The following is a 15,726-nucleotide window of genomic DNA, read 5'->3' as shown; positions in this document are numbered from 1 at the left end:
GGAGCAGGGCCCCGGGGAGCGCTGTCTGGGGCTCCACAGGCGAGATGGGGACCGGGCTTCCTGATTCACACAACTACGGCCCACCGCACCCTGGTTTGTGACATCACACTTAGCGTTTTCCTGGAGGACTTCCGCCCAGTGGTGACGGCCAAGAACTTGGGCAGGTGCAGCACCCACGGCCCCTCCTCCTGCGTGTGGAGCCCAAGCAGGCAGGCAAGGGCCCCGGTAAGTAATGGGGGAACAGCAGACGGCCAAGTGCACGGCCTTGGGCACACAGCTTCCAGGAGTGGATGCACCAAGACATTCCAGGGCCACCTAGTCCTGGGGCCCCTGCTTCCAGCTTTGAGCAGGGCCTGTAGAACCGCCGGCCCGCTCTCTCTCAGTAACCCGGCCAAGAGATCTTCCAGACGGACTCTTTAGAACTAAGCTTAACTCCAGACTAGCGGGCAGGTTTGAGTCCAGCCCCCAGGGCTCGGTGAGGGTGTCCGCCTGCTGGGTCACTCAGACTTTGTGCAGTTGCTGGCTTTGAGCCACCACCACTGCTCTGTTTGGGCAAATAATGTACCAGAGAGGAGGCAGCCCTATAAAGCCACAAATGAGACAGGAAGGAGCCCAAGACCTGGAGCCAGGGAACCAAACTTGGAGCGGAATAGCGCCTTCTGCTCTGCGTGGGTCCACTTTGAAGGAAGTGAGCAGGCTTATAGTCGCCCAGCATGCGGAAGTGATCTTATCGCTACTTGACTCGCTGGGTCCTGCCCCACAGGCCAAGAGAGAGCCAGGATAGCGGCCGTCCCGGGCCCCAGGCCTTACCGCCGGACGCCGCCGCAGTACCGACAGTCCACGAGGAAGATGCAGCGCAGGGCCCGGGTCACACGCACATGGGATGTCTGCCGTACCAGCACCACGATGGCCTCGATGAACTGCACCACCAACACGGAGGTCTGGGGGCAGATGGGCACAGAGCTCCATCAGCATCTCCAACCCAGCCCCCCACCTGCAAGATCCTGCCCCCTCTGGCCTCGAGAGGCCCCTCCCTTCCCCTCCAGCTCTCTCTCCCCCAGCCTTGAGCAGCCCCTGGACACAAGCCTTCTGGCGGCCATCACGGATGTACGGCCCCAGGGGTAGTGGAGCTGTGCTCCCAGCAGCTCACTGGGTAGTCTTCCCTGAGCAAAACTGCCACGCTGCCTGGCCACGTCTGTCCACCCTCTGCCTTCAGCTTTCCTCGTTCCCACCAGGAAGGCCCCCGAGGTCTGCAGCGACCTGCCATTCCCTGGGCACATTCTCCTGGACAAGTGGCAAAGCGCTCCCTGACACATTCCCACTCGCTGCACAGACAGGCGTACGTCACTGGTTACTGATCCGCATGGGCTCAGAGGCCACCAGACAGACCTGGGTTTGAATCCCAAGCCTGTGGGATCGAGATCCCATTCCTGTGCGGCTGGCAGGGTGTAAACTAGGGACGGTAGCCCGTCTCCTGCAAAGGCTGCCGTGCTGATGCCTGGCCCACACCAGAAGCCGAATCACGGTGACTCCTGTTAGCGTCACCGCGACATCCGGAGTGCGGCTCCGTAAGGTGTGGTGAGGACAGGGTCCCCGGGTTACAGTTCTGAGTGCAGGGCTCAGCCCACGGGGTACTGGGCATTGAACTGAAGATACAGGCTTGAAGCTGACATGGGAGAAGATGCCAATCGGACAGGGATGCATCACCTTGACCATGGTCCGCTTGTGTCGGATGAAGGTGTGGAGGCCCAGCCACCGCAACTTCATGCAGAGCTCGAATACAACCACCATCAGGGCGAACAGCTCCAGGGTCGCATGCACCTGCAACCNGGCCTCCTGGCGGTCACACCTGGCTCCCTTTTCCCCTGAGGCTGGAGCCGGTAGGCGGGACCACAGTCAGGTGCACCGCTCCCCTGGAACCAAGGTGTGGTGGCAATCAGATGGTGCCCCTCCCCAGAATGTTCCAGTAAGCCCAAACACAGAGAGCCTGGGGGCTGTGCATTCACTCCAGCAGGGACCCCAGGCAAGACTGGCCATCCAATGCTGCTCCTGAGGCCTCTATGACCCCCCCACCCGTCCTTCCACAAGGCCTCCCTGTTTTAAGTCTACACGGGGTATCTGCCCTTCTAGAATGTTCCATTCCAGGCTTGCCTCGCGGACACTCACATAAATGCCGAGCCGGAGCGCAGGGACGGCAGGGGCCTCACACAGAGAGAGCAGCAGCAGAAGCAGGGCCGTGGACAGCTCCATCAGGTAGAAGAGGTGGTTGTGTGCGAAGAGGTAGGCCGCCAGCGCTTTGGCGTTCTTGGGGTGGGTGAAGAACTTGTCATTATTCTCGCCTTCCTGAAGAAATAAGGGCAGCGTGGGCAAACGGGCCTCTGGAGGACGCGGTACCAAAGAGGTGCCGGGGGCTGGGAGGAAGGAGGGCCAGAGATGGAAGCTGATGATGGGGCAGCGGAAACATTATCTTCACCAAACTGCACCCCTGTCAAGTCTGCGGATGGGGCTCAAGAGACCTGCCTCTTCCTAAGAACCACCTGGATGAATAAAGAATAAATAGTCCCAAGAGAACAAGAACAGGGGCGGCATGTGGGAGCCCCTTAGTGGCCAAATTCCTGCTCTTGGAAGTGCCCGCAGATTGTAAACAGCTAGGGGTATGGGGTAAGCAAATACGGCTGAGTCCTGGCTTCCCCGCGCCTCCCCGGACAATGCTGAGGAAGTTTCTTCCCCTTCTTCAACTGCCAGTGGACTAACACACGTCCTTATTCACAGGGCTCCTGTAAGGTGCTCAGGATGGTGCCTGGCATACAATCGGCTCTTTGCTGCCGTTACCTACTATTATGATTATAAATGATACTAACATTGAGAAAGAAAGGAGTCTGAGACTACCCTTACTATACATATATGTTCTTACTATATATAGCATAGTATAGTGTATGTATGACATATATATACTCCCTTTCTTACTTTCTTGACCATTTCCATCTCATTTCCTAGCTCCTGCACAATGACAGGCCTTGTCCTGATTCCTGAGCTCCAACAGTAATGGGACAGGGGCTGACCTTGACCGACTGCCCACCTGGCCAGGCACCGTGCTCAGCCCCTTATCCAAGCCCTGGACACTCCCTTACTCCTGATCACGTCCCTGTGATCAGGGGGCTTTTACTGTCCCATTTGACAGATGAGAAAATCGAGGCACAGAAGATTCAGTGGGCCCTGAGCTCATGGAGCCGGGCAATCACCAGATTGTGATTAGCCTCCTGCTGATGACAGGGCCCTGGGAATGGTCTGCTTGTGACAAGCAGATGACACCCTAAGGCCATTGCTCACCCTCCCTGTTAGGGTCAGCCTTCTGGTGGCTGCGGGGAGGTGTCTTCACTGCCTCTCTGTAATTGGTGGGCACAGGGCTAAGGGCCACCCCACCTCCCCAGCTCTCACATCAGCACCCATCCAGCAGCCAATGCACAGGACAAAGTCACTTGGTAATAATGTTCTGCACCATCGCCTTTAGTGCTTGGGGTGGGGGGGCAATGCTGCCCCGCCCCCACTCCCTCGCCCCATCTTGGTCTGGAGACGTTTGTTCATCACGCCTGGGGTGCAGCTGGCAACTAGTGCGCAAATGCCGGGGTTGCCACCAAACATCCCAAGATGCACAGCAGAGGCCCCCGTGATGAAGAATTACCCAGCCCCAAACATCAGCAGCGCTGCCTCCTTCACTCCCAGCACAGATGCTCTGCATAGACGCTCCCCACCGGCTTCACCTCCTGGAGGGGGGAGTGGTGGAGCACAAACGGACACCCGGGGCCCCTGACCCAGAGCCCTTCTGGAAGCTGGCCGGCTGTCTTGGAATGGAGTCAGACCTTCGACTCTGCGGCTCCTCTGGGATGAGGCCACCCTCTCCATCCTCACACCCCCTATTCTGGGGAGGGGAGACTAACGCTCCACAGTGATTTCTGCGGAAGCTGCCGCCAGGCAGGAAGACATGGCTCTGGGCCCAGAGGGCATGCTATGCGCAGAAAGCGCGCTGGCCTAGTGGGCTCCTGCGCCGCCCTGAGGCGGCATCAGCTCCCCAGGCCTGTGTCAGACAGCAAGCACGAAAGGCAGGGGATGGGGTCCCGAGCTCGCCTAGCACAGTGCCTGGCACGCACAAGAAGTGCTTACTGAGTGTCAGGTAGAATGAACTGCGCCTGTAAGAGACCCCAGCCTGGTCCCGGGACTTCCCAGTAGCTGCGAGGAGGGGAGCTCTGACTTGGGCTGTGGTTTGCAGGGCGGCTTTGAACAAGTCACTTCCCTGAGTCCAGAGACATCACTAGCCTCATTACCAAAAACTAAAGACAAACTAGACCGGACAGGGGCAGGCCAGACAAACGGAACAAACACCCCAGCAGGCGGACAGAGGGCAGGCCGGCGAGCCTCCCTGGCAGCCCTGTGATCCATGCAGGGCTCTGGTTTTTACCATCGCTGCCAGGGCTGGGGGGGCGGGGGGGTGCGGGGCGAGGGACGCATAGGTTGGCCCGGGAAGCTTCTGGCTTGGATTGCTAAAGAATGCAATTCTTGGGTAACATCTCCCAATAAAGAGCCAGGTCTGGCTAGAAGGAACCACCAAAAGTGGGAGGGCCGGCTCAGGCTTTACCTCCAGGACTTGGAATTGCCAGGAGCGCAGATGAGGTCTCCGCCAACGAGGACGGAGTGAAATATTACTCACCTCGCTGGGTTCTGATCCAAACCCCAGGGAGAACCCTGGTCTGCTTTCCTCACTGTTGATCGTGTACCAGATTAGGAGAAATGAGAAGGCAGGCCAGTTGTACCTGACTCCCGGCTTCCCTTCTGCCCCCTGGGGCCGACGCCCACACAGACAGTGGGGACTGTCTCCGAGGCGCCAGGACCACAGAGCGGTGGCTTCTGAGTGAGTTAACAGGTATAATTTGGGAAGAGAGCAAACCACAGGCACCGGGAATCCTCAAAGGAGCAAGGGGCCAGTTACCCGAACCAGGCACCATCAGCCTGCTTCGGGGGCCATGCCCACAGCTCAGCGGCAAAGCAGGAAAAACAGAAGGACCGTCTGACACCAGCTAAACACCCCCCCCCCACCTCAAGAAACAGCCATGAACTACTGTTCAGAACCGTCTGAGCTCTGCTTTGATTTTTATTTAAAATAAAGGATGTGCTGTCGGTAAGCATAATTCAAATAATACACAGGATTATAAGGCAATAAGAATCCCATCAGCCAAAGATAATCACCTTTGTGAGTTGGATGAATAACTTCCCAGACGGGAATGGGGATCTGTGCACAGGTGTTTGCTGCTATACACACATGTGAGCCCGTGTGTGCTTGTGTGTGTGTGTGTGTGTGTGTGTAAATGTTATATAAAAATTATCATACTCTATTTGCAATTCTGTAGCCTCCTTTTCCACAACCACAGGGCTTGTTTTCAAGTGGATGCATGTGGCCAGGTAAAGAAATGAAGCAACAACGTATAGAAGAATGAGCACTGTTTGAGGTGAGCTGGACATGGTTTACCTCCACGCTCTGGAACTTACTAGCTGGGTGGCCTTGGCCTCCTTGGGCCCCTCTGAGTACTGTTTGCGTGTCTATAATTGGGAAATGACCAAACCACCTTGGAGGGCTGTGAGAATGAGGTGCCCACTCAGGGACAGATATTTCCCCTGCCTACGGGGTAAAGGAATTCCCAGATTTCTCAAGTCCCCCAAATCCCCCTAATTCTGTGTTTTGACCCATCCTGTGCCCTTATCTAGTATCTATTCAACCTTAGGGTGACGGTGCGCCGGGTGACCCCACGGGACCCTGCCAGATGAGACAGGCATGCCCGAGCTTGCCATAATGTCCCTGAAACATTTCTGTTGCTTTAACCCGAATCAAAACAGATTTGTTGAGGAACACAACTTATGTGACGCTGCATAAAACATGCGAGGCATAAAGGGAACTGAGCGACTATCAAATAACTACCCATATGTAATGAAATCTTAAAAAAAAAAGGTAACAAAACACATACTTGCTATGTGAGAGCTGCTTCAAAGAAAAAAGACCAGGGAAATTATTCAAATGACTTTAAGAAAATTTCCATTTCCTCACCTAAACTCTTACTGGACGCACACAGAAACTGACATCTTACGGTGACAAGGATGGCAAAATTATAGTGACTGATGCTATTGATGGCAAGACGGGCATTTAAGAGGCAGTACCCCCCTCCCCGGAGAATATTCGATAACTATACATCAAGGGCCCTAAAAATGTTGATTCCTTCCATCTGGCAATTCCACTTCTTAGAGGCTTTTCTAATAAAATAATTCCGGATATTAAAGAGAAAAAGAGACAGAAATAACTCTATGCATAGATTGTCCTCGGATTATAATTTATAATAGGGAAATGCATACTATATAATAAGGGAAGTATAAAAAAGATGGGAAAATATCCAGCCTTTTCAGGACAGTTTACATAAATTAGGATCCATTTATCAGATATAATTATAAAGTCATTAAAATTTATTTATAGGAATTATAACATAAGAAAAAAGCTTCTGTTACACACTATAAAAAAAGGCAGATTATACAACTGTACGTACCACGTGACTCACGTGACTTTAAAATTACTTTACAAAACAATAAAACCTATGTATTATCTTTTTGTAATAAAAATGTTTAAGTTTATTTATTTTCAGAGAGAGAGAGCATGAGTGGGATGGGGCAGGGAGAGGGGAGAGAATACCGAGCATCTCCATGCTGACACAGTACAGAGCCTGACACAGGGCTCGAACTCACAAACTGTGAGATCACGACCTGAGCCAAAATCAAGCGTCAGAAGCTTAAATGACTGAGCCACCCAGGCACCCCTTATTCTTAAATCATGTTGACAGTGACTCAGGTGAATTTTTTTTGCCACATCCTCTTTGTATCTAAACTTACTGCAGTGAGCAGGTATTACTTCTATAAAGAAAATATTGTTTTTACTGAAAAAAAAAAAGAGAAAAAACAAAAAAAACGAACCAAGCAAGAAATAGCAAATGTGAAAGCACCAGCAAACTAAGCAGGAAAGAAATAAAAGAACTCCCCCTGCGAACTGGCTGTCAGTGCATGCGAATGGGTAGCGGGGCAGGGAAGGCCAAGTGGACAGACGCAGGGAACCTTGGGGGCAGGCAGGGCCATGTACTGGGCGTCACAACAAAGCCCACGCACATCGCCCTCCCTGCCTGGGCACGATCGGGCTGGCTCACCTCACTGAAGGACAAGAAGCTCGCACGCAGAGCAGGGACAGGAACCAGAGCCAGGACTGAGTTTCCGGGCACGTGGCAGGGCCCCGGCTACCCTCCTCGGCCAACAGGCACCGAGAACCGATCCCGATGAGAGTTGCTCACCTGGAGGTAGATTGCTGCCTCTTGATAATTGATCTCCCAGCTGTGTCCGGCGGGGCTCGATGGGGGACTCTCCCCACCTGAGCCTAGACTGGGGGCCCGGGAGTCATGGACGGCATAGCTGCCTCCATCTGTATGGGAAGAAGAGAGTGATTCACTTACAACCCAGGCACATGAGGATAAAGACACCAGTCACCAGAAGAAAAGCCTTGTACGCTCACACATATATCCCATTACCCACAAGTCAACGCTTGATCCCACGCACTAATAGCGAGAATTAGCATGGCTAATGACAAATGTCTTTCATTCTCTTGTTAAATGCAAGTGCAAAGGAGCACATATAGTATGCTACCTTTTGTGTAAAAAAGGGAGGAAGCAAGAAAACATACGGATCTCTCTCTTTACGAAAAGAAAACAGGAAGGATGTTAGAACTCATGGAAGTCAGTGACTAACAAGGGGTGTGGGGAGCAGCGCAGAAGTGGTCACTCCCTTCAAGCGAATAATCTTTTTCTACTCTTTTGACTTTTGGAAGCACAGAAACGTTCTACTTCGTTAAAAATTAAGAACGATTGGATTTGTTCCCCGGTGCAGGGTCCTCTGTTGCTTTTCCCTGCGGACACCCATACCTCTCCTGCCAGTAACACTCACCCCCACCTGCCTTTGGAGAACACCCTCTCCCTACTCTCCACCCTTTCATTGTATCTGGCCGACCCCACCCCTGACTCCCAGGCAGGCAGGTGCATTAAAAAGCGCCTCATCTCCCTGCACGGGGACTTGTACAGGCAGGGTGCTGTCCCAAGCCCAGCCAATGAGGGCTGAACTTGGGGTCTTTCCCCCGGACTGCTTAGGAAGAAGGGGCTCTTCCTCTGTGGCTGCAGGTGGCTGCCTTTGCTGCCACCAGGTGAGGAAAGCCTGCCTGAGAAAGGAAGCCAAGAGAGAACAAAAGAGTCACAGTGATAACATTAGTTGCATTCCTGGGATCAAGCTATCCACCTCTTAGCATTTCCAAAATCTGAGCCCATAAAGATCCTTTTGTACTTAAGCCTGTTTGAACTGGGTTTGTCAAAACACTCAAGTGTGTTAACTGATGCATGGTAAGCAAAGGCACCAATTGGGAAGGTTTATTTTCATCTAGAATAAGAATTTGGTTGCCCACAATGCACACTCAAACTGATGACTGAAGGGGCAAAGAACATTCATGTTCAGGACTTTGTAGGGACACATGCTTTCATTTCTTTCGGGTACATACCTAGGGGGGAAATAGCTAGATTGTATATTTAATTTTTTAACAAACTGCCATACTATTTTCCAAAATGACTGAACCATTTTACACTCCCACGTGCGGTGCAGGAGAATCCTTATTTCTCCACACCCTCACCCACACCTGACATGCTCAGTCATTCTTACTCTTGACCATTCTAAACCCTGTGTGACGGCATTGCACGGTTGTAAGCTCAATGCTTTTGATTTGCATTAGGACTAATCATATCGAGTGTCTTTCCATATGCCTGTTGGCCTCGTGTACGTCTTCACTGAAGTCTGTTCAAATCTTTTACTTGTTTCTTCATTGGGTTATTTTCCTATTTTTGAATTTTGAGAGTTCTACATGCATACATACTCTCTAAATATACGCAAGTCTTTATTTATTATTAATATATTTACTCCAGCTTTTGATTAGTGATTAGTGTGGCTTTCTCCATTCTTTTAATCTATTAGTATCTTTATATTTATATTTAAACTGTGTTTCTTTTTTTAATTTCTAATTTATTTTTGAGAGAGAGAGAAGGAGACAGCAGGGGAGGGACAGAGAGAGAGAGAGGAAAACTGAGGATCTGAAGCAGGCTCTTGCTGTCATCGCAGAACTGATGTGGGGCTCAAGCCCACGAAATGTGAGATCATGACCTGAGCCAAAGTCGGAAGCTTAACCGACTGAGCCAGCCAGGCCCTCCTAAACTGTGTTTCTCATAGGCAGCATACAGTTTGGTCTCACTTCCCCACCCCATGGCCCACCGCCCCATCTGAAAATCTCTGTCTTTTAATTGGAGAATTTAGATTACTCACATTTAGTGTAACTATCGATATGGTTAGGTTTAAATATATCATCTTGCCATTTTTTTATAGTTCTCCCATCTGTTCTTTGTTCTCTTTTCCTGCCTTCTTTTGGATCACTGAATATTTACTATGATTCCGTTTTATCTCCTTTGTTGGCTTAGCTACAGTGCCTTCTTTTGTTACTCAGAGGTCGCTTTAGGGTTTATAGTACACATTTAATTTACCACAGTCTACCTTCAGGCAATTGTGTGCCACTTCATGTATAGTACACGAACCCTGTTAACAGTACACTTCCTTTCTCCCCTCACAACTTTGAGGCTTCTGGAAACGCAAGGGACTTCCAGTTCACACACTTACTCTTGATCGAGCATCATCTCCATTGCTAGGATATATAAGTATGAGAATCTTTCTGGAAGGAACTGCACCAATGTGGCATCTAAGAAGAATAACGAGTGACCACTACTTGCAGGCTCTGTTTTGTGCTCCATGCCGATGTAATTCTCACAGTCCCGATCTCACGATCATAAGTGATACAGGGCGAGGAGGTAAAGCAACTCACCCAAGGTCACACAGCTCTGAGGGGCCGAGCCAGGATTTGACCCTGGGCAGCCTGGCTCCAAAGCAGGTGCATCTAACTGCACTATACACGACCGCCCTCTAGCATTTAACGACTGTGCTATATACTACCGCCCTCTAAGAAGGAAGAGTCTGGAAGTACAGCTGCCAATTGTTTTAAACTAGTGCTAGCACACACATTTGTTCACGCTTACTGCACGCCAAAGCCCATGCAGTGGCAGATTTTATTTTCCAAATATAGCCACAGCATGCTCTTTCATCCTCTGTGCCCTTCTAGAACCTGGCCACTTCCCCAACGGGTGGCGCCTCTGTGTCCGTCCTGAAACCAGGTGAGCCTTTGTGACTGCCCTGACCAGCGTAGGATGGAGGACAAACTGCTGATGACCTCCGAGGCGACGTCACAAAAATGCTCCCACCGTTCTCCTCTGGGCCCCTTGCTCCTTCCTGGCACGCAAACACCGTGCTGTGTGGAAGCCCGTGCAGCCGGTGGGGAGGCCCATGGAGAAGAAGCAAGGCCCCCCTCCACAGCCCAGCCGAGCCCCCCCAGCCAGCGGCCTGCACCAACATGCCAGTCAGGCAAACAAGTCATCTCAAACCCAGATCCTGAAGCCCCAGACAAGTGCCCAAAGTGACACCGTGTGGCGCAGTCGTTAAGCGCCTCCATTGGGCCCTGCCCAGACTGCAGACTGTTGCACAGAATATCCTAAGGCTGGCTGTGCTCTCAGCGACAGATAACTGACGCATATCTAAGTACTTCACACCAACTGAGCTGTTTACCTCTCACAGCGATCCTACAAAGGAGGTACTGTTATTCTACTTCGGACTTGAGGAAACGAGGGTGCAGAAAGGCTAGGTGCCTCCCCGAAGCCAAGCAGCAGGTGGGAAGCAGGGTCGGGATACCAAGCTAGGTGACCAGTTCCTAATCAGCAGGCTTCATGCCTCTCAAGGATGAAACACACAGCAGCAGTGCCATCCCTAAGTAGGGGTGTGGCAGGAGGCAGGACACCTGCCTGCACTTGGCCATTCGGGTCCTTCTGTACCCACTGCCGACACTCCCCGACTCCGATCCCAGTGTCTATTTCGGAAAGGACTAAGCCCTAGGCGGAGACACGAGAAGGTCAAACCATCTTCCCAGCTGCACTCACGAGCCTCCCAGGTAGCAGCCGCGGGCAGGCAGCTGTGATCCCGCACGCCCATCGTGCACGATCTACACACGCCACGGCAGGAGCCTGTGCCCGCAACAGGTCCTCGGTGAAACCAGTGCCAGGGCTGCGCGGGGTGGGCGGCGACGGGCGGCACAGACAGCGGCAGATGGGAGCGCCCCTCTCCCGGCCGGTGCAAGACACTGGCATCCACGTGGACCCCGCCCCCGAGGCCCCCCATGCGAGCCTTCCCAGCCCTTCCTCTCTCGCGCGGGGGTCTCGGCAGATGGCTTCAGTTCTTCCTCCCTCCCGGGAGCTCCCTGAGCCCATTTCTCGTGGGGGGAGGCGCCTGGCCCTCCTCAGTTTCCCCACTTTGTCTCTCACCACTTACACCGCACCACTGTGACGGGGGGCAGGGGGGACAGCGTCTCCCAGTGCAGGTCGCACCTCGCCACCCGCACCTCACTCACACCAGCGGGTTTCCCCGGGAGCAGGTGCCCCGCGGCACCCCAAAGCACCCCAGCCTGGGTGCCATCTCCCCCTCCATGCTGCAAACAGCCCCCTGCGGTCTGAAACCCACGGGGACCACTGGGACAGGGGGAGGGCCGGAGTTCCAGCCTCTGATAGAAAGTTTTGCCATCGCCTTTCTCCCCACCCTCACAGCCAGTGTGTCAGCAGGTGTGGGAGGGTCTCCTCTCTCACCCGCACTCCACTCCCCACCCTCGCTGCTCTCCTGCCCTCCACCTACGGGACAGCGACCCCCTCGGACTGGCTCGCACTGCCCGCGGCCTTTCCTGGCACTTCCAGGCCAGGCTCCAGAGGACAGCTGGTGCCAATGGAGCAGGGACGCTGGGTCCCCATGTGACAGTGAGCACCACAGAGAAGACGCGTGCTCCATGGGCCGGCCAGTGTGGGACAGACGTGCTGCAGGGCTCTGAAGGGCAGAACGAGACCCGGGAGGGGAGGCCACAGGGAGGGCCTTTCAGACAAACAGCTCTGGGCAGAGGGGTCTTTAACTGGCATGTCTGATGTACTAAAGTAAGTTAATAAATGCTAGGCTCTCTCACAGCTGGATACAGAGCTGTTGTTTTATTCCAAATATGAACTGTAACTTGGAAATAGTTCTTAGTAAAAGAATTTGTGTTTATTTATGTTGAGAGAGAGAGCGTGCCAGCGGGGCGGGGCAGAGAGAGAATCCCAAGCAGGCTCCGGGGTGTCAGCGCAGAGCCCGACTCGGGGCTTGACTCCCGCGAACTGTGAGATCATGACCCGAGCCGAAATCAAGTCAGATGCCTAATGGACTTGAGTGCCCCTCCTTAGTAAAATTATTTTAAATCAACAACTGTGTCGTTCATCCACTCATTTGTTTGGTGGGCGTCCCCAGGGGCGGAGGGCGGTGCTGGGCACTGGGAGGGGACTGGAGGCTCTGGCATCCGGAGGCAGCAAGTGCCCCATCACCATGGGGCCCCAGGAAGAGATTGCACAGCCATTCCACCCCGACCGTGGGGACGCTGCAATGAAAGGAGGCTCTTCCAGGGGCGCCTGGGTGGCTTAGTTGGTTAAGCGTCCGACTTTCGCTTAGGTCATGATCTCGTGGTTTGTGGGTTCGAGCCCCGCGTTGGGCTCTGTGCTGACTGCCAGCTCAGAGCCTGGAGCCTGTTTCAGTCTGTGACTCCCTCTCTCTCTGACCCTCCCCTGCTCATGCTGTCTCTCTCTCTCTCCTAGAAATAAAAAAATAAAATAAAAAAATAAAAATAAAAAAAAAGAAACAACTCAACTTCATGAGCTTCCCGTGGGGCAGAGCCCATCCGCCTGGACTTGGCTAGTTTCAACAGCCTTCCGCAAATACCACCTGCACGGATGGGCTAACAGTGACTTTAGCATGCAGATTCCTCCCCCTCCCCTGATGAACAGCAGCCCCACAGATCTACACGGCCCGGGGCTCAGCAACTCCGTTTCTGCCCAAATAACAAACATACGCACGTCCAGCGCATACCTCCTGTGCTAGGCGCTCTTCTGAGCACCTCACATACATACTAACTTCATCCTGCAACCTGCCATTACTGGCCCCATTTTACAGATGAGGTGACGAATGGAAGCCCAGGGAGCTGTGTGAACTCGCCCGGGGTCTCGCACATTTGGAAAGCCAGCCAGGTCTGCGTCCGGAAGCACCAGGCTAAATCGTAGAGGAGCGCTACCCTGTGTGCTCAGTGCGGGGAGCTGGTGCGGAACAGGGTGTTACGGGCTAGGAGGACATCGATCCGGGAACGGGATCCAGGAATGGGAGTCGGCGTTTGGAAACTGCCATCCTAATTGGCCTAGCTGCCGCATTTCCTTTTCCTGGTGATCCGTTTTCATTGTGTTTGTGGGTCTGAGCAGCACGGCCGTGGGGTTTCCCTGCGTAGATTTTTGGATACTTTCTGTTGCTCATCTCAGAAAGAATGACTGTCAGGTCTGGAATGGATGGTAGAGACCACTTAGTTCAATGCCCACCTCTGCGAGGTGGGGAACCAGGGAGCCAGGGATGGGGTGGGAGAGCCGAGTCGAGCACCCGCGCCTCCTGGCTCCTTGTCTTCCCCAACACAAACGCTGATCACTCACCCTTCACCGGAAGAACGTGGAGCGCGGCTCTGCAGCCCACTGTGCACATGGCGGGGAGGCCCATCAAAGAGAAGTGCTGGGCCTCGCACAGACCACCATGCCTGTTGGCCGGAGTTCTCGGGATGCCCAGTGGGGGCCGGGACTGACAGGCAGGCAGACAGGCTTGGTAGAGGGTGACAGAAGCATATGTCCCTGGACCTAAAGTACTGAAAGGGGCAACCACACCCACCAGAATCCCAGGGCAGAAGGCTCCTCCAGAGTCAGTGGCTCACCCCTCATCTGCCCTTCACTCATTCTGCTGAGTGGCCCCCAGATACTGGCTGTGCCTGGACCGTAAGATCCCACAGCTTTCCCACCCCACCCCCTGCCATGGCCCGAGCCACCCCTTCCCTGGGGAAGCACAACCTCTTCCGCTGACTGGGCTCCCTACTTCCCACCCTGCCTCTGTCTAGGCTCTACACCAGAGAAGTCCTTTGCTGTGTGTGTGTGTGTGTGTGTGTGTGTGTGTGTATTTTAAGTAAACTTTGTAGTTCAGTATAACAATAATCCTTTAAAAACCTAAGCCAGATGGTATCCCTTCTCTCCCCCACATAGACCACAGCATCCAGCTTGCAAGAAAACACTAAAGTCCTTCCCTGGATTAAAACAGCCTATGAGGCCATGGGTGGCTCAGTTAGGTAAGCATCCGACCCTGGATTTCAGCTCAAGTCATGATCTCATGGTCTGTGAGTTCAAGCCCCGAGTTGGGCTCTGCACGGACAGTGGGGAGCCTGCTTGGGATTCTCTCTCCCCCTCTGCCTCTTGCTCACACATGCGCTCTCTCTCTCTCTCAAAAAATAAATTAAAAAAAAAAATAAGTAAAATAAAATGGACTATGAGACCAAGATCTCTCAGCCCGCCCACCCTCTCGCTCCTAAGGACCTCTGTCATCCTGTTCCCTCTGCTGTCCCCGGACTCCTCACACCGTTGGAAGTCGCATCACTGGCACCCTGGTCCTTGTGCTGCTCTGGGCTTTCTCTGGGGTTGTAGCGCCACCCAGCAGGGCATTTATGTACTGTGTAGTACCTGTCTCCCTGCCTGGAATGTCAGCTCCACAAGAACTGGGACTTCGGTCTTGTGGTGTCCCCAGAGCCCAGGACAGTGCTGGGCATGATGTATGAGTGCTCAACCAACATCTGAAGCAAAGTGAAAAGATGCCTTTCCCTGAAGATTCCAGAAAGCACAGTCCCAGGCCAGCGGCCAGAGGGCAGGGCCCAGAAGGAGCACAGAGGAGGCTCCCTCGGGAGGGCAGTGGGAAGTGCCTGAGGGCTTAAGGGGCACCAGCTGGATCTCTGTTTCCTAAAAATCATTTAAGAGTTTGCTGGAGAGGCGCTATTTTGGACAAGTAATTCAGGGCAGAACCTTCAAAAGAAAGGGAAAAATGGGACTGGCAGAGCCAAGAAAAAAGAAGTCTCCCCTCCAGGGCGGACTTTGTTCTAACCATTCAACCTGATGCTTGCTCGGAACAGGAACTTGGCTTGCTTACTAGGCCCCCGAAGGCTGAACCCCGTAGCTTGTTTGTGGCATTTACATTCGGGGAGGGCTGAAAGGCCTTTGGGGGCTGCAGGGCTTTTCAAAAAAGCCGCGGGAGATTTCACCAAGCCCCCTTCCCACCTGGCTCCAAGGGCTGGGGGCACATTTAGAGATTAGAGAAAGGGCGCAAGTGGAAGGCAGGGAGCCTCTGGCTTCTCCCGTTCCTTTGATAGGCAGCTCTCGCGCAGGGGGCAGCCCCGCGGCCAAGTCCAGAGGCATTTTCTGCGCACCGCACGGCAAATGGGGGGCAGGGAGGGGGTGCTGGGGCACCATGTGGCTCCTAATTCCCTGCCTCCAAATGCTGCTTCCCACTTCCTAGGTTGGAAAAGTGGCCATGGGGGTGATGGAAATACTCCAAATCCCAAGTGCTCTATTGCTGCAGCATAAGGCACGCTCAAAGGCTCAGCAGCTA

General features: G+C 53.4%; 1 protein-coding gene and 1 long non-coding RNA gene across 2 annotated transcripts in view; one reads left to right on the top strand and one right to left on the bottom strand.

Annotated features, from left to right (window-relative positions):
• The window catches only part of TPCN1 (two pore segment channel 1), a 58,383-nt gene that overhangs the window by 24,681 nt on the left and 17,976 nt on the right, over positions 1-15,726 (bottom strand). Inside the window, exons 2-5 of the mRNA XM_077747915.1 lie at positions 7,374-7,501; positions 2,167-2,343; positions 1,708-1,821; positions 811-941 (exon numbers count right to left, since the gene is read on the bottom strand). Coding sequence (XP_077604041.1) covers positions 811-941; positions 1,708-1,821; positions 2,167-2,343; positions 7,374-7,501 — 550 coding nt within the window. The remainder of the gene's footprint in view (positions 1-810; positions 942-1,707; positions 1,822-2,166; positions 2,344-7,373; positions 7,502-15,726) is intronic.
• Positions 164-10,360, top strand: LOC144218092 (uncharacterized). Its single transcript, XR_013331052.1, has 3 exons — positions 164-225; positions 5,424-5,501; positions 10,277-10,360. It is a non-coding gene; the product is annotated as an uncharacterized LOC144218092 (long non-coding RNA).

Source organism: Crocuta crocuta, unplaced genomic scaffold (genome assembly GCF_008692635.1).
Source record: "Crocuta crocuta isolate KB4526 unplaced genomic scaffold, BGI_CrCroc_1.0 scaffold29, whole genome shotgun sequence".
NCBI classification, from domain to species: Eukaryota; Metazoa; Chordata; class Mammalia; order Carnivora; family Hyaenidae; genus Crocuta; species Crocuta crocuta.
This window is presented reverse-complemented; position numbering and strand designations above follow the sequence as displayed.